Here is a 27456-nt window from a genome sequence, read left to right as displayed (position 1 = left end):
CCTTACTTTTCAATTTCTCATGACACCCATAAATGCATGGCACAAACTTAAGTTGGGAACTGGCCCAACCTCTGGATGCTACCATCTGAAATATCGTGCACAAATTCTTTCACCATTCTAAGCTTTATATGACACACCTGAAGATGAAATTTGAAGAACAGGAACATTAAATCAATCCAAGATGAAATAACCAATGATTTCTAATGGGAGCTGCAGCTATAGGTGTTCTTTCTAAGAAGATTTTCACACAACAATCCAGTTATTATGGATGGCATAATGGCTACTTCCTTCCACTATTTTTCATATCCTTAATACACACTGTTGAAACTTGGCAGAATTAATTATATTGGTTAGTGTCCCTTTGGCTCGGCCGCGAGCACTTTTGCACTTTTGTCTGAGTCGGAACGACGTTAGCTCTTATGAGTTACGAGTCATGCCAAATTGCCAAACAATTTTTTTGAAACTAACTTCTCCTTTATTTTCCTGCATGGATCATAAATTGTACTTGCCAAGGTGAAGGGAGTGCTGGGGCTGGAAACATTTCTGTACTTCTGATATTGTACCTCATAAAAAATACAAAATGGAGGAAGAGTGTGCACCAAATTCCTCTGACACCGTTAAGCTCTCAGAATTGAGCTCTCTGTTAAAGTGAAGGAGTCCTGTACTTGGCATTAAGGATTCCTAAAGCATCACACTTCATTTGCAGTTGTCCATACTGTTATAATATACACCAGTATATCATGGTGCAGACACACACTGATGGACACACAGTGGGACCAATCAACATACACAACACTGCAGCCAATCACCAGTGAGAGCACACGCACTATAGACAGGGAGCATCAGAGTTCCCGCTCATTCGAGTTGCAGCTAGCTAGGAGGACAGAGCTCACAGCCTGCAACACAGACATTCACCATGTGCTGAGTGCATCGACTGGTTAGGACAAGGCAGAGGTCTTTAGTTAAAGCTAGTATCGTATTGACCCACAGTCTAAGTATGTTTAAACAGTTAATGATTCAATAAAATAGTGTTGCACTATTTCAAATGTTGGTGACCTGTATGTGATCCAGAACACCCAACACATCACATACCCTCTGAAAAATAAGTACATTTCCCACATGACGATTGCAAATGCTTTGATAAGCAGGTGCTCATCGGAGGATCCAAGAATGGAATCATTTCATCCTATTACAGGAAGACTCAAAAATGCAATTTTTCTGAACTTCCGCACAGTGATCAGTTAAAATTTACTTAAGTTATTTTCAATGTATTTATATATAATTAATGTTTTCTATAATGATACTGCTTATGTTATTTGGCCACATTAGGCCAGGATTTCCTTGCAAAAGGAATAGATCTTAAATATTTTATTTTGATTATTTTATACAGCATACAGAGCCATTCTAAGCCAACCACTGAAGAATGTTCGAGAGATACTTGTTAACCAAACTGCCCACATATTGGCTTGTTACAGGAAGAATTGTGCCAGCCCCTCATCAGCTGGCCAAGTGAGTACATTAACTAGCCTCACACTAAATCAATACATTTATCTATTAACTAAGAAATGATGGATAGAGTTTTTACATTTTTGCCAATTATACCTAAACAACGTCATTGTTATTTGTTTCTCCAGTTTACTTTGGTTGCGATGTAATTTATGATTACTTTTCATTTCCTCTGTTACATAACGCCATTAAATGAAATCTTAAAAGCAATGGGCACGATCGAATGGAAAGGTTTCTATGTGTAATTTGTGACGAGTTTTGCTGGGTGTTTCCCACTAGCTCTGTCGCCGGGTTCCCCACCACTATCCATTTTGGGTCTTGGGGAGCTTCTCACCGGTTTAGCCCAAACTTCGAATTATATTCATCACTGGGAGCTGAACTCACCGGCCAGGCCAGATCCTCAGAGTGCGGGCTGCCAATTTGAAAAGGTGCCCCGATCTCTAAGTGAGTTTTCGGGTCTCGGCTCCCAACCCCCACCCATGGGAAATGTCACCCCACACACACATGGGCATTACCGCCCCCCCCCTCCAAAGCCCCAAGTGTGACACCCCACTATGGGGTCACTGAGGGGCCCCCCATCCAGGACTCACACACTTCACCCCACCCAACCTTACAGAGGTCCCTTTATACCCACCCTCCAAGCCCCACCCTTCATACCCTTCCTCTACCCTCCTTTCATGGGTTTGGCCCCCCTCAGGCCATAACCCTTGGCAGTGCCATACTGGCACCTGGGCACCCTGGGACTGGCACCCTTGCAGTTCTCCTGCCAGCTTTAGAGTGCCACCTGGGCACCTTAGTGCCAGGGTGGCAATGCCAGTATGCCCATGTTCCAGCGGAAGGGTCAGGGGCCATCCTGCACTGTCACTGACCACCCAGCGGCTTGCAATAGGCCAAGAGACACCCGGGGTCCAAGTTTAACATCAGTACAGAGAGTATATACAAGGTCACATTGGTTAATGAATGCTAAAACATGCTTGTTTGCCTTAAACATAATGGGCGCGATGTAACTAAATGGGATCAAAGTCCCAGAGCGAGTGTGTTTAGCCACATGTTTCCCGGTGCTCGCAGCATGGAGAAACACAATGCTATTCATCGTCACTCGGGTTAGATAGGGGGTCTCAGCGGAGACTGCAATGTTGGGGCTGCACATAGCCCCATTTTTTGCGATAAGGAGCTCCGCTTGCCAGAACTCCTCAGCGTATTTCTTGAGCCCCTGACACAACCCCCGAGCCCCAACGCACTATGAGGGGGTCCCTGCTTAGATCTCACGAGATGTTGCAAGCCGGGTAGATCCCGGGAACTGGGTCTCCCGCTTCTATCGGCCATTGTGCAAAAGGATATTTGTTGGATACCCAAACACATCCTTTTGCTTCTGCTACTGAACCTATCCAAAGTAGTGGGAAATGTCAATTCATAGTCTTCATGATTGGATTGTTCGGATGGTGTAGTCAGTTGTGGACACCTGCAAAATTGTTCGGATGGTGTAGTCAGTTGCGTATACCTGCAGAATTTGGTACATTGTTAATGAGACAGAATAATAAAGCAGAGGACATAAACTGAATATTTATATAATGATTAGGTCTGATCAATTATTCTGATCAAAATGACAAATTATGAAATATTGCCCACAAGATCAATAAATATCCAGTTAAAAGGAAAGTTATCTTCTAATTAAATACATGTATAAATAAAGTACTTTTGACTTCACTACAAATAGTGTGAATATGACTATTGCATCCTGATGTGGTCACCAGATTAGCTTTGTCTGAAACAAGTTTTATTTCAAAGACGTTTTGACTTCATCCTAGAAATTTAAACCATGTTTCATTGAGTTTAATTCCCTGGAAAACTTAAATATTATGGACCTGAACCTCCATGGTGGTCCTCCCAGTCACTTGCTAAAACAACTCAACTTCCAGAACGGTTATACAGAGCCTGGGACCTTGCTTTTGATAACCTTACATTTTGCACCAGTTAAACTCAATAAATGTCAACAAAGTGAATGCAACCTCCCTCTGTGTAGGATTTTGGAGATCTGCTGGAAATTATGCCCAGAAAGTGGGTGATTGCCAAGTTTTTCACATGATCAGAAAGCTAAGAGTCAAATTAAAATCAAGTCTGGGTGTTAAAGTACACCAGGCGTGAAATCTGGAGCAGCGAGTATGACTTGCAGTTTCGCCTCCTGGGTTACAATCAACATCCACACATTTGGGTTTGAGGGACTTTATTGTCAAAATAAAGGTTGCTTATCCATATCTGACCTGAATGCCAAATTGAATTTTTGTTGAAATTTACAGGCATATTTTCATCTTTTGAGGTGGAAATTGCAAGATGGGAGGTTTTCTAATGTCAAGATCATACCTCCTGGTGCATGCCCACATTATTTTCATGGCAAGGTATTGGAGATGGGCTGGAGTTGGGGCTACCACAATCCAAAGCAAGCCTGAGGTGGATAGGAGTTAGGCAGATGTCAAGGCAGGCAGGTTAAAAAAACTAACCTCCGTTCACTGGAGCAACAAAACAGTACTGTGCATGAGTGTTAAACACCCTCTGGCTCTTGCACCTCCAACTCCATCCACCTGCATGCTCCTCAAGACTCCCATCCCGCTGACTGTATTTAATAATTTCGATAAATGTGAGGTTATCCACTTTTGGGATGGCAGATTATTATCCGATTGGCCATAAATTAGGAGAGGATGTGCAACGAGACCTGGGTGTCCTTGTGCACAGTCGCTGAAGGTAAGCATGCAGATACAGTAGGTGATAAAGAAGGCAAAATGGTATGTTGGCCTATAGCAAGAGGATTTGAGTGCAGGAGCAGTGCCAGGGATGTCTTGCTGAAATTGTACAGGGCCTTGGTGAGGCCACACTTAGAATATTGTGTGCAATTTTTATCTCCTTATCTGAGGAAGGATGATCTGGCTATAGAGGGAGTGCAGAGAAAGTTTACCGGACTGATTCCTGGATGACAGAACTGACATGAGGAGAAATTGAGTCAGATTAGATTGTATTCACTGGAGTTCAGAAGAGTGAGGGGGGATCTCATAGAAACCTATAAAATTCTAACAGGGTAGATGCAAGAAGGATGTTACCGATGGTGGGGTGTCCAGAACCAGGGGTCACAGTCTGAGGGTACGGGGTTGACAATTTAGGACAGGGATGAGGAGAAATGTCTTCACCCAGAGAGTGGTCAGCCTGTGGAATTCTCAGAAAGCAGTTGAGAACAGAATACTGTATGTTTTCAAGAAACAATTATATATAGCACCAGGGACAATATGGGGGAAGATGGGATTAGGCTATTCATAGAATCAACAGAACAGAAGGAGGCCATTCGGCCCATCGAGTCTGCACCCTACTCAAACCTGTAACCCAGTAACCCTCATATTCCTGTAACCCAGTAACCCTCACTTGACCTTTTTTGGACACTAAGGGCAATTTATCATGGCCAATCTACCTAACCCGCACGTCTTTGGACTGTGGGAGGAAACCAGAACACCCGGAGGAAACCCACGCAGACACGGGGAGAACATGCAGACGCCGCACAGACAGTGACCCAAGCCGGGATCGAACCTGGGACCCTAGAGCTGTGAAGCATGTGATAACCACTATGCTACTGTGCTGCCCCATTATGTTACCGTGCTGCCCCGATCATCCCAACATTGAGTAATAATAAATGGTGGAGTAGGCTCCAAGGGCCGAATGGCCTCCTCTTGCTTCTATTTTTATATTTCCCTCCGTAGCCTTCTTGCCCCTCAAACCCCCATACCTATTTACCCAGCATCCACTGTGTTCAGAACTCATGAGCCCTACAATAACATTGGAAAGCCTTCTAGATGTTCATGAAACTGTCAAAATAAAGAGCCATTCATCAAACTCTTTAAAAGACCTTAATCATCTTCTGAGCTCATAAAATTGTTAATCAAAAACAATTATTCTAACTCCACATAAAAAAACACATTAATCTTCTTAAATAGCCATAAATCTATCAAAATAAACAAAGCACCACTCAAAAATCTCCTCAAAAAACAATCCTCTTAGGAGTTCATAAAGCTTTCAATCTAAGCAAAGACCATAGTCTCCTTGACAGTTGTATTAACAACTGCTGCGGAGCTCAGTTCATTAGTGGTGTCTGGAGCTCAGCAAAGCATTCATAATGATTTTCCATTGCACAACCATGTTCACAAAAAGTCTCAAGCTGAATACATTTAAACCTTTGAAGGAATAAAATATTTGGCCAGCTATTCTGCTTTTTCAAAGACTGAACAGATGGCTGACCTGTCATTCAAAGAAGAAAATTAAAGCACAGGATTCAGTTAACCCAATAAAATCTGATTCTCAATGCAGAAAAGAATTTATCCACTGGAGAAATTATTCTAATGCATCTGAACACTTCCACAATGCTGATCAAGTTAATTGTCATATACCATTTAATGACAAATCCCTATCATCAATCGCTGCATTTCTCGTTTATGTACTCTGCCAAAATGCGAATGTTATGCCATGAGCAGTACAGGCATAAGAATGCCCAATAACCAAAAGCAAATACTACAGATGTTGAAAGTCTGAAATAAAAACAGAAATTATCGTATAGCATCTAATTGTGACATGAGAAATTGTTAACAACTTTTAAACTTGCCTATCAAAAGGTTCCCAACTCCAGGACCAGTTTCCTCAGTGGTTTTAGAAACTTTCCAGACTTCTTAAAAATTGCAGGAAATCTTCAATCATCACAATGGATCTGCCAGCGCGGAATTGCCGAATGCAGGATCACGTCCCGCACCCTTATCGTGCACCCTTGAAAATAATAGAAGGCAGTAATGGAGGTGAAATTCCAGAAATCAGGGGCGAGATTCTCCGACCCCCCGCCGGGTCGGAGAATCGCCGGGGGCTGCCGTGAATCCCGCCCCCGCCAGTTGCCGAATTCTCTGACACCGGAGATTCGGCGGGGCGTGAATCGCGCCGCGCTGGTTGGCGCCCCCCCCCCCCCCCCCCCGGGCGGGGATTCTCCGGCCCAGATGGGCCGAAGTCCCACTGCGAGAATGCCTGTCCCGCCGGCGTGGATTAAACCACCTCTCTTACCGGCGGGACAAGGCGGCGCGGGCGGGCTCCGGGGTCCTGGGGGAGGCCGCGGGGCGATCTGGCCCGCAATCGGGGCCCACCGATCCGCGGGCGGGCCTGTGCCGTGGGGGCACTCTTTTCCTTCCGCCTTCGCCACAGTCTTCACCATGGCGGAGGCGGAAGAGACTCCCTCCAGAGCGCACGCGCGGGGATGCCGTGAGCGGCCGCTAACGCTCCCTCGCATGCGCCGCCCGGCAATGTCATTTCCGCGCCAGCTGGCGTGGCACTTCCACCAGCTGGCGGTGCGGAAATCAGTCCGGCGCGGGCCTAGCCCCTCAAGGTTAGGGCTGGGCCCCCCAAGATGTGAAGGATTCCGCACCTTTGGGGCGGCGCGATGCCCGACTGATTTGCGCCGTTTTTGGCGCCAGTCGGCGGACATCGCGCCGATATCGGAGAATTTCGCCCCAGGTCCCCTGCCTCTTTTTCCCTCTGTAACATCAGGCCTTATATGTTCTTCACGTCTTGGTTGGGATGGTGAATGAACTTCCCAGCAACTATTTCAAGTGCTTAAAAGATTTCTGCTCAAAATAAAAATGGTTTTCATGCAACTTATTTGACAAGGGAAACATTATGATTCCAATCTGCTTGTTAGACAGAAAATGCTGAAAATATGCAACAGGTCTATCAGTCATCGCAAACCTCAAATGTTGGGTTGGATTCTTGGTGGGATGGGAGGCAGTAAAATAATTGGTTTCCCTGCCCACCACATTGCCACCCAACTCTGTGATCACTGCCATATCACGGTAGCTGAGCGGCTGCCAAAATCAGCAGGCTGCTTGCCATATATCAAAGACTAATTACCGGTCAATTGAGCTTGCTACCAAGCCAACTGACCCCAATAATACCCTGCCCGTGTTGTAATACTTTGCATGGCAGGTGGGTGGGAGTGGACAGATCATTTTGTTTATAAAGGAGACTTTTAAAATGGCGGAAAGGAAGGGGGGTAATATATTTTGTGGGGTGCCCCAAAGATAGAAATTGCCTCAGGGAATAAAGCCGCCTTCTTGAGACTGGTAGCCATTACTGAGCCATTCCCAAGGGCAGAACTCCCTCCCCAGTGAGGGACAGAATGTCGACTGCCAGCCAATGTAGCCCACCCTCAGTGCAATGTGGTTGTGCGTGGACTTGTATGGAGTGATTCAGTTTCCGGATGACATTCATTCTGGTGACAAGGATTGGGAGGGTTGCTGTCCACCTACCACCCCCCCCCCCCCCCCCCCCAGCGCCACCCTTACCTGCCCTGTAAAATGCAGCCAGTTAATTCTGCACCTCTTTTCTCCCAATTCTCTCCCCCGATACTGCCTGACATGTATTTGCAACACGTTCTGTTTTTATTTCTGATTTTGAGCACCTGCAGCATTTTGCTTTCGGTTACCGTTATGCACACACTGCTCATGGGATTTTGAAAAAACAGAAAGTTGTCAATGATAGGAAGGTCTTTGCTGATGCAACTCAAATCTGTTGCCAAAGAAGAGTCAAATTGGACTCAAAACATTTGGTGGGATTTTCTGGCTGTTCCCGCTGGCGGGATCTTCCAATCCCGCTGACGGCGACCCCCAGCTGTGGGCCATCCCTGCCAGCACACAAAACAGGCTGCGGAGTGCGAGGGGGTGGTAGAAAATCCCGCCCATTAACTCTGTTTCTCCCCCCCACAGATGCTGCCAGACCTGCTGAGTTTTTCCAGCACTTTCTGTTTTTATTATATTAGCAATTAAGCAGACAGAGGGTACAATCATTTTTAATCAATAATCCACTTACCAAAATGTTTATCTTGGATCATAGGAATAAGATTTGTTTCGGTTGCATTCACCCTGTTAACTTACAAACTTGTTTGTAAACTTACAAACAAATGTGGTTTATGCTAAACTACGGTAATGGCAAATGTGAAGATGAGAAACAGCTGAGAAACTGTAACTGCAACAAATGGCTTTAATTATTTTTGTTTGCGAAATAATACTGTCGTCTACCAAAGCAAACCTAACTCATTTGTCACATTCTTGTTTTTCGGCCTCTGTAATGATTTTAGATGAACTCTCGCAAAGCTCTATCCTTATAAGGGCACAGAATTGGTAACTTCTGCCGGGTGTTGGAACTGAAGTTGTCCTGTTCCACATACAAAATTATATACAGTTTAACCTTGCATGGAAGATTAATACGACTGAAGAACTAACTTACTTACATCAGCTGAAATAATCAAAAGGGAAATTCTTGAGCATTCCAGCTTTGATTGATACACTTAGCAATGTTATAATATGTTGGATTAATCTTTACTGGTTGCTTAAAGAGTTTATAAGAACAAAGCTTTACAAAATAATATTTTAAAATCCTGTTGAACAAGGTAGGATAAATATCATCTTGGGTGTTAGCTAGCTTCCAACATATTTACTTACTAATATAACTTGCAATATAACTGATTTTGATCAGTAGATAAGGTCATTTTATAAATTAACTCAACACTGTATTTTCACTGTGGGGCCGGAACCCCGATACCTGGGTGAATTCCAGATCTTGACCTCGCGCTGCATCTTTAAGTGCTAATGGCCTGACTGGCCAGGAAGCGGGATCTGCATGCCTGGTGCCTGTGGAAAAGCAGGTGGAAGACATTTTGGGGGCCGCTGCTGCCTTTCTAATTTGAATGGGCATCTGCTCAGAAGACCAGAATGAGGCGGAGAGTGGCTCTGCACGACACTATAAAAGCTAGTGCTTTTCTGGCACTTGTTGGGCCTATGGATTCCTCTCAAAACCACCTCGAAATAAATTTGTTTTGATCCCGTAATGAAATCGACAGCTGTGCAGTGATGTGCACAATCCTGTTTGGGCTCACCAGGAAAAAATTTGAAAATTTAATTCCATTCTGGACGGACCCCTTAACAAGCTCCTTCTGGAGCTTAAGGGACTGTTAATTGGCAGCAAGTGGCTTCCATGCTCCTTCCCCACCATTGGCCATTTGAAAATTTAGAACTGTCCGGGAGGCATAGGCAAGACCTCTGGGACCGCAATTTTCAAAGCCCGCCCGCATCTCGACCTCCAGCCCTTTGAAAATCCAGGCCCCAGTGTTTAGCATTTGTATACACTTAACAAACTAACTGATTCCATATAGGCTATCAAAAGCAATGGTTGGGATGTTGCCGTGACTACAATGACGCTTATGACTGACCAGAAAATGGGGGAAACCCACCTCAGCCATTTGAGGGAGGCACACCAGATTATACGACCATTAAGCAGCTAATGAGCTGCTTATGGCGCCCCCATCCCTCCTCTGAGAACTGCCAGCCAATCGGAGGACTAGCAGTTCTTCAGTATGGGCGGCACAGTGCTAAGCACCGCTGCCTCACAGCTCCATGGACCCAGGTTCAATTCCAGCCTTGTGCGACTGTCTGTGTGGAGTTTGAATTTTCTCCCCGTGAGTACGTGGGTTTCCACCGGGTGCTCCGGTTTCCTCTCACAGTCCAAAGATGTGCAGATTAGGTGGATTGGCCATTCTAAATTGCCCCTTAATGTCCAACAGATTAGGCGGTGTTAGTGAGTTACACAGAGAGGGTGGAGGCATGGGCTTATATAGGGTGCTCTTTCCAAGGGCCGGTGCAGAGACTTGATGGGCCGAATGGCTTTCTTCTGCATTGTAAATTCTATGATTCAGTCCCAGCAGGACCATTGGGGGTGGTGGCCAATGCTAGAAATGCATACAGACAAACGAAGCAGCATGGCTGTGGCCATCAAACCAAGTTCAGTGTACTCAGTGTCGTTGGGTCTAGTCAAGTGAATATTACAATGGTCCAAAGGATGAATGAGGCATATGACATGCATAGGCAGCTGGGATCAAGTGGATCCCTTGAAGAGTTTTGGGCTTGTTGGAGTAAAGTTAAGAGAGAGATCAGGAGGGTTAAAAGGGGACATGAGATTGTCTTGGCAGATAAGGCAAAGGAAAATCCAAAGAGCATTTACAGATACATAAAAGGCAAAAGAGTGACTAGGGAAAGGGTTGGTCCTTTTAAGGATAAACAGGGTTATCTGTGTGTGGATCCACAAGGGATCTAAATGAATATTTATCATCAGTATTTACTGTTGAGAAAGGCACGAATGTTAGGGAAATTGGAGAAATAAAAAGTGATGTCCTGTGGAGTGTACATATTACAGAGAAGGAGGTGCTGGACGTATTAAGGCACATCAAGATAGATAAATCCCCAAGACCTGATGAAATGTATCCCAGGACGTTGTGGGAGGCGAGGGAGGAAATTGCCAGTCCCCTAGTTGAGATATTTGAATCATCGACAGCCACAGGAGAGGTGCCTGAAGATTGGAGGGTAGCAAATGTTGTGCCCTTGTTTAAGAAGGGCTGTAGGGATAAGCCTGGGAACTACAGACCGGTTAGCCCTACTTCAGTAGTGGGTACATTGTTAGAAGGTATTCTGAGGGACAGGATCTATAGGCATTTAGACAGGCAATGGCTTATTAGGGAAAGTCAGCATGGCTTTGTAATGGGACAGTCATGTCTCACAAATTTGATTGAGTTTTTTGAAGGGATAACCACGAAGGTAAATGAGGGCATTGCAGTCCTGCCCTCCCTATTTTCTGCACCTCCACCAGCCCCCACCGTCACCGATCCCATTCTTGCACGCCCCATAAATCACAATTACACTGAAGTACTAATTAAAATTCTGCAACAAGTAATTACATTTTCTAATTAAAAGCGTTTTTTAATAATGTGCTTTAACACAAAAGCACTACTTGCAGATAGTTACTATGTGGAATTTAATTGGTCTTTGTCAATATTTTTATCAATTATCTGTAAACTTCCAAGTATAATATTCAGCTGAGTGTCTTTCCCAATTAGAAATTATAATGGTTTCATTAACTAATTTAAAGCTGAAACATGTTAACCACCATTGACAATTCAACATGATATCTTTTCGTGGTGACACATAAATCTGGAGGAACGATCTGTTAAAAGTAAAATGATAGCGCAGTAGGCGATGCAAATATTTGCCAAGTTAATCTGCTATGGCATCAATCTCAGGGTAAAAATGCCCAAGCCAGAAAAAGTGAAGTTTGGACATGTAATATGTTCTTGGTACCACTCTGTAATGTGGCTATATATAGATGAGGACACAAATTGCAATACCAGTCGCAACAATATTCTTAAGTGTGCAGTTCCAAAATTCAGAAACACACCCATCATTCAGCATGGACTTTGCAGATCAGCTTGATAGGAATTTGCAGAAACTGAATTCCAAAATCTGTTTTCGTCAATTTTTGACAAATTACCCACCTTAGATCAGAGATGGCTTTTAGAGCTAGCAGGTAAAGAGGGCCAAGTAACTAATTTTACTTAGCTTACTGTTTTTAATCATAGAATGATGTGCTGGGTGGCATTGACAGCTGTTATAAAAGTGTTTCAGGGAATCAATAACCATATTTAGACGTGCAGGAGTGATCGTTGAAGTTACAAGCAAACGTAGCCACTTGAAATCCAAATTCATCTGAACTGCAGTCTCCTGTCTGAACTGGATTTGGGCCAATGAATGCCCAGGAAATGATTGAAATGTTCCAAGCTGATGCTTGATTCAACAGACCCAGCAGCCAAAATCATAGGCTCATTTTTCACTTGAAACAGGGTATAACTGAATCTTCAGAATGATTGAATCCATTCTGCTCTCCCAGAATTCAAAGTCAGTTCTCACTAATTCTTGGGTAGCTCAAGCAGAACAGAATGAGTTGGTAGTTATCTACCCATAGGTGGCATGTTAGCTCAAAGATCTGACTGATTAGTGAATGTTAATGCAGCAAGAGTAATAGAATTTTTTTCCAGTTGCAAACATACTAATTTATTCTCGAGCTACTTTGCAGAGTGTCTTCAACAGCATTGAAAGTAATTTTAGTAATTTTTTAAAAATGGGACCAGTACTCTTTTTTTGGGCAGCAGTGGCAATTGTTATCACTGTTAGTTTTGATCAGCTGACTTTGCTGGTAATTTTGGCCGGGATTCTCCGTTCTGGAGACTAAAGAGCTGCCGCCGCCGATTGATAATCACGGTAAACGCTCGCTGCCACTAGGAGTGCCAGTGAGGACCGATTTGTGTCGTGCAAAGGGGCCAGTACACAGCCCACCCGAACCCCAGCCCAGCAGGCATCTAATTCGCTGGTGGTCAGCATTTGTGTTCAGAGCCTGATGAGCTAGAGCAGCTTTTAAGCTCCACTCAGTACAGACTGTCATTCCAGCCAAGAAGATGGCTGCACGAAGACCAGCACCAAGGTTCCTGGTTGCTGACATTGAATACATGCTGGACGTGGTTAGGGAGAGGAGGGACACTCCCTTCCCCGGAGTGGGGAGGAGACTCCAGCTCGCTATACTGAACAAGGTCTGGGATGAGGTGGCAGAAGCTGTGAGTGCTGCCAGCCTCACCAAGAGGACTGACACACAATGCCGTAAGAAGATGAACGACCTCCATCGAACAGCTCGGGTGAGTAACCACCTCTGTGCCCCTGGAATCACTCATGTCCTTCACTCCTCACATCTGCCCCAATCCCCCAGAGGCCAACAGCACTCGACCTGCCTGCATCTGGTTTAGCACAGTGGGCTAAATAGCTGGCTTGTAATACAGAACAAGACCAGCAGCACGGGTTCAATTCCCGTACCGGCCTTCCCGAACAGGCGCTGGAATGTGGTGACTAGGGGCTTTTCACTAACTTCATTGAAGCCTCCTTGTGACAATAAGCTATTATTATTATTATTATTATCTCCCTTACAACCCATGCTCCACGATCCCGCAACACATTTATTGCCCTTTTTGGCCATGAGTCTTGCACACACAAGCCACCAGCCACAAATCCCCACATAAATCCGCATCCCAATTTCTCACCATGTCTTTTCTGTGTTCCCATGGATAAAGCGGCACATAATCACCAGGTGCACCAGAAGAGGGGAGTGGGCATCCCAGATATTTGAGTACACACCCCCTCTGAGGAAAGGGCCCTGCAACACATCGGGGAGAAGGCAGTGGCTGCAATGGAGTTCGGCATGTGGCAGACAAAGTGAGAGTCCAATGCAATGCCCCAATAGCAAGTGAGTCACCCCTCCCCACAGACCAGTCCTTCTGAAGATCTCACTCCATGTCTTTGTCTTGCAGGATCCCAATCCAATGAAGCTGGGCCATTCGGGGTCACTGCCCCCCCCCCCATCCAGATGCGCAGAATGCCCTGGAGCATGAATCCAGGGAAAACACTGATCTCTCGCCACTGGCCTTCATCGGCACCATTCACCATCACAGAAGCTATCACGTCAGTGAGTAATGTGAGCAATCAGGCTCCTGGGTCACCCTCTGGTGAGCACCACACATGTGCTCCATTAGGTAGAGGCATGGACTCCCGAGGGAGTGGCCGGTCAGAGAGCTGCCCGCTCCCAGGGAACAGCTGTCCCTCAGACAGATGTGGCTATTCCGGAAAAGATGATCCCATCACTGGTGCAGAAGCAGAGCCAGAACCTACAGGAAGGGGTGTCAGCAACATTCCGGCGCTTGCGAGTAAAGCTGGAGGAATCCAGCCGCCTTCAGGCGCAGGAGATGCTGCTGACTGCTTTGCACCAAGGCCATCACTGAAAGGATGGCGGGCGCGGTGGAAGGCCTGGGGCAAGACGTCAGAGCCATGTGTCATGACCTCTAGGATCTGGGGCGCACTGTGCTGTCCATGGCTGAGGTGCAGGGGGACATTGCTGCGGCACTCCAGAGCTTGGCCCATTCACAAAGAGTCATGGTTTAGGGCATAGAGAGCATTGGTCGGGTGCTGACTGACCTTAGCCACTCCCAGGAGGACATGTCACAGGAACAAAGACATGACCAAGGCTATGAGGGACATAGCTCACTCACTGAGGAACATGGGGCTGGTTTAGCATTGGGTTAAATCACTGGCTTTGAAAGCAGCCCAAGGCAGGCCAGCAGCACGGTTCAATTCCTGTACCAGCCTCCCCGAACAGGTGCCGGAATGTGGCGACTAGGGGCTTTTCACAGTAACTTTATTTGAAGCATACTTGTGACAATAAGCGATTTTCATTTCATTCATTTCACATGACCCAGTCTCCATATGCAATGGCTGAGGACATTGACACCATGGTTCAGATGAGGGCGGGCCTCCAGGACTGGCAGCGCCAGGTGACAGTGGGTCGCTGGAGCTCAATCCTGCCTCTCCTCCATCCCATGGAGTATCCGAGGGAGGAGGAAGTGATGGAGCCCATCTCGACGGCTCCCGCAGGGGAGGTGCTAGAACAGCTTAGCGCTTCCAATTCTTTCTCCCCATCCCTGTTCCCCCCCTCCCCTGCACCTCACAGTGGCGCATCTGCTGGACAGCGGGCTGAACAGACTGACACAACACCCGAAAGTCAGCCAGGCCCAGGCCTCCAGACGACAAACGCCAAGGGCATCACAGGACAGAGGGCGAGACGAGCAGCAGGCTGCCTCTACTTCTGATGTGTTGTCTGGGGAAACACGTAGAAGATGCGGTAGGCCACAGAGGATAAGATGGATAGATGACACTGAAGTAGAGGCTAGATAGTAAGGGGGAATGGCGCACATGTTGTAAATAGTCACCATTAAAGACTTTCTCCAATAGTCCAATCTGCCTCTAACCTCTGTCTCACATGTGTGAAGGATGGAATGGGGCTGCGTGATGTGCAGTGGCCGATTGGAGAGTGGGGAGAATGGGGTGGGGAGCAGCGCAGGACGCCCATGGCATTTGAACATCCCACATGCTTACACTCTCACCGACAAGTGGCAGGGCATGCGAGCAGCAGTGAGAGCCCGCCCTGTATGTCAGTCTCCCCACTGAGTGAGCCGTAACTATTCACCATCTCTCGCAAAACACCTCCTACCCCAAGATATTTGTGCCAGTGAGGAAGAATTGTCAGCACACATGCAACAATCATCCAGGTGGACAGTGGTATGTTATTTTAAAGACAGGAGTCAGACTTTGTCAGACAATATGGAGCACCAGAGCTTATCGCACAGCGAGTTGTCATCAACCTCAAGACCAGCTGATACTGCCAAACCAGGGCCAACATCCTGTTCTGATGCTGCTCTGACTCTAGGAGAGGGAAGTGGGAGGTGTGGCAGTAGGAAAGAGTAGAAGGCTAAGGGGAAGGTGGTGTGCAGGACTAAGAGAGAGGAGGAAGGGTTTCAAGGTACAGTGGAATGTGGATTTTGGGTGGTGGAGGTGATTGTTGCAGTGGGTGGAGGTGCGCCACCATCTTGCACAGATGGCACACAGCCTCCCCGGTGAACGCAGCCATCTGCGGCACGAGCGGTCCGGCAGCTCCTCGAAGGACAGGTGCCGATGGTATAGTTGTGGCCTGACTTGCAGTGCTGCCTTCACACCTCCTCAGCCAGGGTGGACCACCAGCACTTGAGCCCCACTGGCTGGCTCCTGCTGTTCTTGTGCAGGCTCTTCTCATGCAGGGTCTTCCCTGGGCTGGTCCTGGCACTTTCACCACCATGCATTCACGTCAGCAGCAGGAGCCAGGTAGATAGCCAGCATTGCTGGATGTAGTCTGATATCCAAGGCTCTGCAGGTGAAGGGGTGAGAGACAGAGAAAGTCAGCAATATGAGGATTCCCTTGTCCATCCAATGCCACTAGGTTACACATGATGTGGAGATGCCAGAGTTGGACTGGGGTGAGCACAGTAAGAAGTCTTACAACACCAGGTTAAAGTCCAACAGGTTTGTTTCGATGTCACTAGCTTTCAGAGCACTGCTCCTTCCTCAGGTGAATGAAGAGGTATGCTCCAGAAACACATATATAGACGGATTCAAAGATGCCAGACAATGCTTGGAATGCGACCATTAGCAGGTGATTAAATCTTTACAGATCCAGAGATGGGTTAACCCCAGGTTAAAGAGGTGTGAATTGTGTCAAGCCAGGACAGTTGGTAGGATTTTGCCGGCCAGATGGTGGGGGATGAATGTAATGCGACATGAATCCCAGGTCCCGGTTGAGGCCGCACTCGTGTGTGGAACTTGGCTTTAAATTTCTGCTCAGCGATTCTGTGTTGTCCACCATTACACGCGAGAACACCACCCACCAGGTACGCGGTACATACTCGTGCGACTCGGCCAACGTTGTCTACCTCATACGCTGCAGGAAAGGATGTCCCGAAGCGTGGTACATTGGCGAGACCATGCAGACGCTGCGACAACGAATGAACGGACATCGCGCGCCAATCGCGCGACCAGGCAGGAATGTTCCCTTCCAGTTGGGGAACACTTCAGCAGTCAAGGGCATTCAGCCTCTGATCTCCGGGTAAGCGTTCTCAAAGGCGGCCTTCAGGGTGCGCGACAACGCAGAATCGCCGAGCAGAAACTTATAGCCAAGTTCCGCACACATGAGTGCGGCCTCAACCGGGACCTGGGATTCATGTTGCATTACATTCATCCCCCACCATCTGGCCTGCGAAATCCTACCAACTGTCCTGGCTTGACACAATTCACACCTCTTTAACCTGGGGTTACCCCATCTCTGGATCTGTAAAGATTTAATCACCTGCTAATGCTCGCATTCCAAGCATTGTCTGGAATCTGTCTATATATATATATATGTTTCTGGAACATACCTCTTCATTCACCTGAGGAAGGAGCAGCGCTCCGAAAGCTAGTGACATCGAAACAAACCTGTTGGACTTTAACCTGGTGTTGTAAGACTTTTTACTAGGTTACACAGTCACCCTGAGTTGTACTGCTGCGCCACCCACAACATAGTGTTGCAGACCGTACAGATGGGGGTGAGCATGTTTGCTGGGTTCTGAGCTGCAGTGTGACGTGGAGCCTGGGTTTACTCACAGGTTGTGCCAGGGAGCTGGCCATGTTTCCTGGTTGGGAACAGGATCGACGGTGTCAGGGATGCAGTGAACAGGCCGGGCTTGGAGAAAGCTCATGACCCTCAAGGGTAGGCTAGCGGAGAGTGTCACTGGTGAGGCTTTTACTCTGAGAGGGGCGATGTATCCGGAATGGTTCCAGTGGCACTGCTGCATGTCTTCTGTGTTTGGAGTGAGTTGCCAATCCCTTGCTTCCTTTGCTGTGGGGCTGCACTTCCAAGCACTGAGTGTCAGCACCTGGTGGGCTGGCGACTGAGCATGGCCACACCCATCCACTTGATAATACTGCTGGGATATGAGGGTGTCCAGTTGGGCAGGATGGATGGATTGCCACATGACCAGTTGCCCTCAGAGCATTTGCAGGATACTGTCAGCAGTCTCAACAGCCAGGAGCCAGTAAGTTTCAGCTAGGGGGTGGGTTTAAGTGAAATTATGCAGCAATGGCTCAGCTAGGGCTCCCCGATCCTGAGGTGGACACCCTGGATCACGCACTTACCACCAAGTCATTCCCCGCTATGCCCTAAAGTCCAGGCCTACACACCACAGCAAGCCTGAGTTTCAACCTCCTTGCTTACCTCCTTGCTCCCCCTCAACAGCCATGGCATCTGGGCCCCTTGGTAAATCCTTCACCAAATCATAGCCATGTGATTCAGGATGAAGAACAGTCTTGAATTGACAGTCAGATAAAAGGCGCGGGCTCATTGGGGCCATTCGGGCAGGCTGTGACGAGGGAAAGTAGTGCCAACTACAATGCCACCGTGTCACCAGGTTGAATTTGTATCCTCTGAAGTTCAAAAGAATGAGAGGAGATTATTGAAACATATAAAATCTCGAAGGGGTTTGACAGGGTGGATGCTAATAGGATATTTCCTCTTGTGGGAGAGTCAAGAACTAGGGGACATGGTTTATAAATGTGGGATCTCCCACTTAAGATGGAGATGAGGAGAATATTTTTCTCTGAGGATCGTGGGTCTCTGGAATTCTGTTCCCTAAAGAGTGGTGGGGCAGGGTAATTGAATATTTTTAAGGCTAAGTTAGATAGATTCTTAATTGGAGAGTCAAAGGGTATAAGGGTAGAAAAGTAAGTTCAGTTGAGGACGCAATCAGATCAGCCGTGATCTTATTGAATGGCAAAACAGGCTCAAGGGGCCGAATGGCTGGCTCCTGCTCATAATTTGTACGTTTGTATGAGTTGGCTTGAAGGGTATAAAATTAAAAGATGGTGGGTGAGGAGGTCATGCGTTGGCATTAAGTTGTCATAACAACTATAAGTGGCATTGGGGAGATGGATGGGTGTCATGAGATGGTATTAGGGCTATAATGGACCGCGGAGTGAGTCAGGGATATGGATTAGCATGGAGGCTATGAGAGGCCAGTGTGAGTGGGCGCGGGACATGCATTGGAATATTTGGACATGGGAATTGGGTGGGGAGTGAGGATTAGGGGAATCTACACTTAAGAAAACACTGGGATGAAGTCCCAAGCAATCGAGATCGGCCTTTAAACAATCTGCCTCAGCATTCGGCAGCCCCTGTGGGTACCTGACGCACCCTCTCAACCATTAAACCCTAAATGTTTGTGAACTGGAAAGCACTGCCTTGAAATGGGTGTGGAAGCACATTCAATAGTAACTTTCAAAAGGAAATTGGACATAAACCTGAAGGGAAAAATAATCACGGCGATCGGTAAAGAGCAGGGAAGGTAGGACTACTCTGAGCTGGTACAGGCACGATGGGCCGAAAGGTGTCCATGCTGTATTATTCTCTATTTCTCAGCTGCCAAATGAGCCATGTTTATGAAACCTGTCCCCATGACATAACCCTCGAAATCCAGATATCATTCCAGTGAATCTGTACTGCACACCTTGAAAGGCGAGTACATTATTCCTGAGGTGCCGCGTTCAAAACAGAATGCAGTATTCCAGATGGGGTCCAACCAAAGCTCTGTACAAATGAGGCATAGCTTTGTTCCCTTTGTATTTCAGCCCTAACTAAAGACCAACAGAGCCTTTTTGCTTTAGCCTACAGTGTAGAACCATAGTATTGGAGCTGGATAATTTGTTCTATTAGAAATGGTAGTGTGACTTAAACATGAAAGGAGACCAGCATTGAGGCATTTTAAAATGAGCTACAAAATAGCATATCAACAAGCTTGTAGCCCTGTACCACTCTTAAATCTAAAACTTCTCTCCAGCCAACAGTTCACTCCACCAACTGAATTATTGATGACAAGTGGGGAGAAAGGATTATACAACACAATGTTCTCCAGAAGGGAAGAGGGATAATCTGTGATCTCAACATTCCGTTACCAGCAGCAGTGCCAACTTCAACTAATTAATAGGATGTGTGGCTCATGAACAAATTAAATAGTATCCAATGCCAAGGAAAGTTCCCATCTACTAAACTGGCTGTAAAATGTCAAAACTCAGCCAAATCTCAATTGTGATGAGTGAGATTGAGCGAAAGATAGCTGTAGGTATCTTTGTATGGATAGTTGAGCACTAAACCACTTAAACTAAGAAACTAACACCTTATTGTAATGCTGCCCCATTAAAAACTGTGTGAACCACTTGGTGTGCTGTTTAATGAATTCATAACATATCATCAATTGCTTAAATTAGTGACAATTTTTTTTAAATTACCATGAAGGGTTTTAAGACAGTCAAGTGATTCAGTTAACGTCCAAAATCATGAAGGAAGCTCAAGTGGTTTAGAAACATTTTTCAAACATCTTGTTTAGATTCCAACTTTGCAAACTCGGCTAAGAAGCCCCAAAAATTTGGAAACATTTCCAGAACACCCAGATTGGATTCAATTCTCTTTGACGTATATTATTATTTGCAATAAAGTATACACAGTTTATGATGGTTCGTTGAGCCTATTTGAAGTGCACCATTTCAAATGGAGCAGAATTACTGCCAGTTAATTACATTCCATTGAGTTGAGCACAACTGATACATCATAGTATCACATGACAAGTCGAAGTCTTCACAAGTGCTGACAGATTATACTGCTGCTTGGCTGACAGGTCAGGTTGCGTTTCACCAGACATTTTGTATCACCATATATATTAGAAGTGCATTTACAACTGTAATTCATTAGCATTAATGTAGTGATTGACTTTATTTCATAATTTCCTTCACCTATTTCATGATATTATTTAATTATTCATAGAATGTGAGTGTTGTTGGCAAGGCCAACATTGCCCTTTCCTGACTGCCCCTGAGAAACTGGCGGTGAGCTGCCTTCTAGACTCGCTGTAGTCTTGTGTGCTGTAAGTGCACTCACGTCACTGTTAGCTAGGGAGCCTCAGGATATCGACCCAGTGCCGATGAAAAAAAGCATGTTTATAAACTCCTCATGCTCTTCTCCTTTCATGCAGTTTGTGAGGTACTGTCAGAAGCCTTAGCAAGTTGCTGCATGCATCTTGTATATGGTACATACTGCTGCCACAGTGCCCTGGTGATGGAATGAGTGAATGTTTAAGGTGCTGGACAAAGTGCCAAGCAGACTGGCTTTGCCCTGGATAGTGACTGGTTTCTTAAGTATTATTGGAGCTGCAGCCTTCCAGGCAAAAGGAGAGGATTCTATAACACTCTTGACTTGTGCCTTGTAAATGTTGGAAAGGGTTTGGGGAAACAGGAGGCAAAATACCTAGCCACTGACCTGTTGTATCTACAACATTTATATGGTTGGGTCTAGTTAATGGTAAACTACAAAGTTGTTGATGTGGGATCCACCAATTACGGTACTATTGAATGTCGGGATTAGGTGGTTAGATTCTCTCTTGTTGGAAATGCAAATTACCTTGTACTTCAATGGCACTAATGTTACTTGCCACCTATCAGCCCTAGCCTAATTGTTGTCCAGGTCTTACTACATACAAGCACAGACTACTTTCTTATCTGAGGAGTTGCAAATGGTACTGAACACCATGCAATCATCAGTGAGCATCCCCACTTCTGTCCTTACGATGGAAGGAAAAGCAGTGATAAAACAACTGAAATGGTTGGACCTAGAGCAATTTTGAAGTATTCCTACAGTGATGTCCAAGAGCTGAGATGATTGGCCTCCAACAAACACAACCATATTTCTTTATGCGAAGCATGACTCCAACCAGTGGAGACTTTTTTTCCTGATTACCACTGCCTTCAATTTTACTGTGGTTGCTTGATGTCATGTTCAGTCAAATTGTACCTTGCCAGTAAGGGCAGTCATTCTCACCTCTCCTCTGAAATTCAGCTCCTATGCTTATCTTTGAACTAGTACTGTTAGGAATGATCCTAGCTGAACCAAAACTGGACATCAGTGATCAAATTATTCGTAAATGCCATTTGATAACACTACCAACGACCCCTCCATCAGTTTGCTGATGGGAGTATGATAGGGCGACAATTGGTTTGATTGAATTTGCGTTTTTGTGAACAGGACATATCTGGGTAATTTTCTATTTGCAAGGTACATGCCATTGTTGTCACTTTATTTAAACAGCTTGGATAGAGACACAATTAGTTCTGGAGCACAAGTTTTTCAGTACTACATTCAGGATGTTGTCTGGGCCCACAGTCTTTGCACCAGATATGGTGCACTCTGCCATTTTTTGATATGATGTGGATTGAGTTGACTGAAGACTGGCATCTCTGATGGTGAGAACCTCAGAAGCAGGCTGAGATGGATCACCACTTGGCGCATCTAGTTGAAGATGGTTGAAAAAGCTTCAGCCTTGTATTTTGTGTTCAAGTGCTGCACTTGGCTGTCATTGAGGATGGCGATATTCATGGAGATTCCTCTTCATCCTATACGGTATTAAATTGTCCACTATCATTCGTGACTGGATGTGGAGAACAGCAATGCTGATGGCTGTAATGTAGGTTTCTGTGAGTGTGGCTGTTGGTTGAGAACTCTCCCAATTTTGGGACAAATTCCCACACGTTAATGAGGAAGACTTTGCAGTTTTGATTAGGACTGTGTGTGACTGTGGTCGTGTCATGTTCACTGATTTTATTTTTCTTGTCGTGTTTCATCTTGGTTTGACACAACTTAGTGGCTTGCTGGGTAATTTCAGAGAGCAGTTAACAGTCAACTGCATTGTTGTGCAGCAGGAGTCACATATAGGGTACGATCAGCAATTTTCCTTTTAAGAGGCATTAGTGAACCAGATGGGTTTTACAACAATTCGGTAGTTTCATGATCATCACAACATCAGCTTTTTATTCCAGATTTATTTAATTATCTGAATTTAAATTCCCCAGCTGCCATGGTCAGGTTTGAACTCATGGGCAAGATTTGAACTCTGTCAAAAGCCACCCAGTTGTGCAGAGTTAATATCAGGCCTACGTTTCTGGATCATTAGTCCAGTCACATAACCACTCTGCTACTGTACCTAATTTTCTTGGGTCCAATGTTATACGGATATACTAGGTTCGTTTATACCTACATTTCATTGGATACTGCACATGCAGTGTCTTAACCTTTGAGCATTTTATTGTTAGAAGCACCATATTTGTCTAATTATACAACACAACTGAATGTTGGAATATAGCAAAATGACATCAGTAAACAATATAGTACAGTTAAGTGTTTATGTTGTATTCTGGCTGACCCTAGGTATTTGATAAAATATATCTATACTTTGGTAGCCTGAAATGAACATTGGTTTTTGTCCAGCTTCATTAAAATAATCTATCATCTCTACTAATGGACAGCTAGATTGAAACCTCAAACGGGGATAGCCAGACATGAAGGCGCTTTTCATATTTCCTGTCCTTGATCCACAGTATGTCAGCTGATTGCTTTGAAATCATGTACTGGATTGTGTTGGACAGACTTCAAAACACTATCATTACTAATGCAGAGCATTAAAAACACAATTTGCAAGCAGTGATCATGTTTTTTTCATAGAGAATTAATCTCACATTGTGAGGTAATTTTCACTTGATTAAACAGAAATAAAAGTCTGTTCTATTATGCAAAGGATGCTTGCTATTAGTGAAGCATGTTTTTTCTTTGTCTGCCAGCTCATCCTTCCAGAGGCCATGAAGTTGCTGCCCGTCTACATGAACTGTCTCTTGAAGAGTTATGTTTTACTGGGGAGCCCTGACCTTCCTACAGATGAGAGAGCTTTCCAACGGCTGCTAGTCACATGTATGGATGTGGTTGGCACACAATCCTTTTTCTACCCACGGCTTTTACCCATCGTAAGTGAAAGTGGTGCCTTTTGGGCCGCAATTAGGGGTTCTCCGGGAAGCCTCTAACCAATATAGAGGCTGTAATGAATTTCTATATCTTTTTTCTCTGCCTTCCACTAAGAACTGGGAGTTCCTAGATGTGCGTCCGTGGAACATTACCCTTTAGAGAGCTTCAAGAAAACAATTATGATGTTTGTGCACATGGAGACCAGAGAAATCTTACACCATTTTTGTGATGTTAGGAACTTGCCATAAGATCGACAGGGATAAAATAAGACTATTTATTTATTATATCAAATGATTTCAGCTGCTAAAGAAATGCTACATCTTATTAAATCATGCCCTAAGTTTCCTCAGCTTTTGTTTTCTGACTGCACACAAAGTAGAAACAGGTTAAGCTGCAATGGTCACTTTTAATTCTAATAGGATTCGAAGTAGGGCAGAAGCCCTATCATAATACATTAGTTTTTCACATCAGTAATAACTTTCAATTCCATCACATCCTAAATCCTTGCATAATATATAATATATTAATGCATCAGAAGAAGAAATCTGTGCGACCTATGGAGGAATCACATATTGTTGTCAATTTTGTTAATATTCAGTTAATGTTTTAAAGTATGAAATTGCATCAGTGTTGAAGGCACTAGTGCTGTATCTCATGTTGTGCTGCAAGAAATGAAAAGCTCAGGCCAATATATTGGCCTTTGACAGGATGGAGTGCGGATTCATCAAAATAATACCTGGGCGGGCAGCACGGTGGCGCAGTGGTAGCACTGCAGTCTCACGGCGCCGAGGTTCCAGGTTCGATCCCGGCTCTGGGTTATTGTCCGTGTGGAGTTTGCACATTCTCCCAGTGTTTGCGTGGGTTTCGCCCCCACAACCCAAAGACGTGCAGGGTAGGTGGATTGAACACGCTAAATTGCCCCTTAATTGGAAAAAATGAATTGGGTACTCTGAATTTGTAAAAGAAATAAATAAATAATACCTGGGCTAAAAGGGTTAAATTATGAAGATAGGTTACTGAGACAAAGCTTGTATTCCCTTGAGTTTACACACTTGAAGGATGATCTAAATGAGGTGTAAGATGATTAAAGCAATTCACAAGATAGTCAGAAAGAAACTAGTGGAAGGATCGAGAACCAGTGGACACCCAATTTAAGGTGATTGGCAAAAGAAACAATGACGACACAAAGAAAAACTGTTTTATGCAGCAAGTGGAAGGTAATGCCTGAGAGTGTTGTGGAGTCAGATTCATTTATGGGACACGATATAGTGGCAAATCACGTTATGATCGCTCAGTCACACAAACAGCCAAAAACGGGATTTGCGGCGGCATGATCTCCATTTGAGATTGTACCTGCCACTCACTGGTAACGTTATAAGGTTCACGAAGGGCGTGAACCTGATTTCCATGACTTTAAATATAGGTTAATATAATTAGCAGGCTTTCCATTGCAGCTTCCACACATGACGTATCCTCCCCTCCCGACGGCATGACATCACACCTGTGCAAATCTCTACTGGTTTTAAAAAGCGAAAACCAATTGTGATGGTCACACTGGGAGTGTACAAGTGCCAGGAGGGCATGGGGGCTGAGGGATAAGGATGAACATTTCTCCCAGCAGCCTTCTGGTGCCCAAAGTGCCAAGGGGGCACATGAAGGGGGTTGTGCCATGGAGGCTCTAGTGGGGGGGTTAATCTTCCTCCAAAGAGGGGGGTCGGAGAGCCCCTATGCCTGTGGTGCAGTGATGGCTGTGAAGAGGGAGAGTGCCCATGATACCATTGCGGTAGAGGGGGTGTAGGGGCTGGAGAAGGAAGAGAGGGTAGCACAGCGGTTAGCAGTGCTGCCTCACAGTGCCAGGGACCCAGATTCAATTCCAGCCTTGGGTGACTGTGTGGAGTTTTCACATTCTCCCCGTGTCCATGTGGATTTTCTCTGGGTGCTCTGGTTTCCTCCCACAGTCCAAAGTGTGCAGGTTAGCTGGATTGGCCATGCTAAGTTGCCCCTTAGTGGCCAAGGATGTGCAGATTAGGTGGGGTTATGGGGATAGGGAGGGCTAGGGTTCTCTTTCAGAGGGTCAGATTAGACTCGATGAGCCAGATGGCCTCCTTCCGTACTATAGGGATTTTTTGGTTCAATGGCCCCAATAATTCCATGGCGATTGGTCGCCCCCTTGCTTGTGGAGATGGTCCCCCGTGTACGTGGCGGGGTGAGGGGAACTATATTTTAAAAGCATATTGGACCCCCACCCTGCCAGAGTGACAGCGTAAACCACGCCACAGGTTTTCTGTGCATTAAGTGCCAGAAAACCTTGTCTGAAAACTCGGCTGTGTTTCTGGAGAGAAGCCCGCTGGTTTTCAGTCACCGCCTGGCACTCTGACAAATTTGGGGGAAATTCCGCTCATAGTTTTCAAAAGAGAAATGGATTATTACCTGAATAGGAACAATTTGCAGGACCAAACGGAAAAGACCAGGGAGTGACTCGAGACAAATTGATATTGCAGAGAGCTGGCACTCGCACGATTGACTGAATGGCCTCCTTTTGCGCTGTAACCATTCTATGATTTTAGAAATTACTTCCCCTGATTGGGGTGTCACAAACAAGAGGGCATAACCTTAAAATTAAAGCTAGGTTGTTCAATGGCAATGTCAGGAAGCATTTAGGGTAATGGAAATCTGGAACTCTCCCTAAGAAAGTTGTTAACGGTAGGTCAAGTGAAGATTTCAAAGATGAGTTTGGTAGATTTTTTTGTTAGGCATCGTGGAATATGGGTATAGGTACACTGATCTAACTGAATGGTGGAACAGCTCGAGAAGATGAAAGGCCTATTCCTGCTTCCACATTTCCTCCAAAATGTACACCCTCCAATTACGTACACAGCTGAACACTTCTCTGTTTTATAACAGCACAAGATGGATGTAAACAGTGAGGAGTTTCCCGCTGCTGTCCGCTGCTCAGAGGAACGTTTAGCTGACGGAGGAATATTTTTGTTGGAGAATGGAGTAAATATGTTTCTGTGGTTTGGACTGAACTCTCAACCTGAGCTTATTCAAGGCATCTTTAACGTGCCCTCCTTCGCACACATCAACACAGACCTAGTAAGTCAAGTGTGAAAAGTTCTTAACACCCAAATTTGAAATCACGATAAGTAATCCTGCTCCCCTCCCCCATTTACTAATCTAAATTATATTCTTTGGAAAAGAGGTTACAATAGTATTGATATGCAAAGTGCAATAAATTATTTGTAACAATTGACCAAAATGTTTGTATTCGTTACCTAATTACAATTTTATTCATATCGAATAGGATAGTTCAGAATTACCTCAGAGCTGCTCTTGCCCCACTGCCAAATCCTCACCAAGAAATATATGGGAACTCCATTTACTGGTGGAAACATGATTTTCTGATGCACTTCTGGTAACCCTATGGTGAGAGGGGAGGAGCAGTTCTGAGAAAATTGCATACTAAATAACAAGTTCCCTTGCTGGTCTTGTTTTTCATCTGACTCACAGTATGATATTGTATGAAAATCTCCAGAGACCATTGGTGAAGCAAAGTTCCTGCTAATCGACATGTTTCAGTGTGTGAAAACCTCACCCCTCAGATATTCCTGCAGTGAAATGCAGCATTGCTTATATTTCAACCACTTGATTATAGTGATTTTAACATGCAGAATGTCCTAGCGTGCCTGACAGATTATGAACAATGAGGAATGGAAACACGGAGCTAGGGAAGAAAAGTTAGGGCAAGTTGTTGACAGATTGGGAGGAAAGCTGAGTTTTGAG

The 27456-nt window shown here is 45.3% G+C and overlaps 1 protein-coding gene across 1 annotated transcript in view; it reads left to right on the top strand.

The window, feature by feature from the left end:
* LOC140408667 (protein transport protein Sec24D-like) overlaps nt 1-27456 on the top strand; it is a 278487-nt gene that overhangs the window by 239952 nt on the left and 11079 nt on the right. The window contains exons 19-21 of the mRNA XM_072496182.1: nt 1391-1509; nt 23496-23675; nt 26578-26769. Coding sequence (XP_072352283.1) covers nt 1391-1509; nt 23496-23675; nt 26578-26769 — 491 coding nt within the window. The remainder of the gene's footprint in view (nt 1-1390; nt 1510-23495; nt 23676-26577; nt 26770-27456) is intronic.

This window comes from Scyliorhinus torazame, chromosome 3 (genome assembly GCF_047496885.1).
Source record: "Scyliorhinus torazame isolate Kashiwa2021f chromosome 3, sScyTor2.1, whole genome shotgun sequence".
Lineage (NCBI taxonomy): Eukaryota > Metazoa > Chordata > Chondrichthyes > Carcharhiniformes > Scyliorhinidae > Scyliorhinus > Scyliorhinus torazame.
Note: the sequence above shows the minus strand (reverse complement) of the source record. Positions and strands in the feature narration are given on the sequence as shown.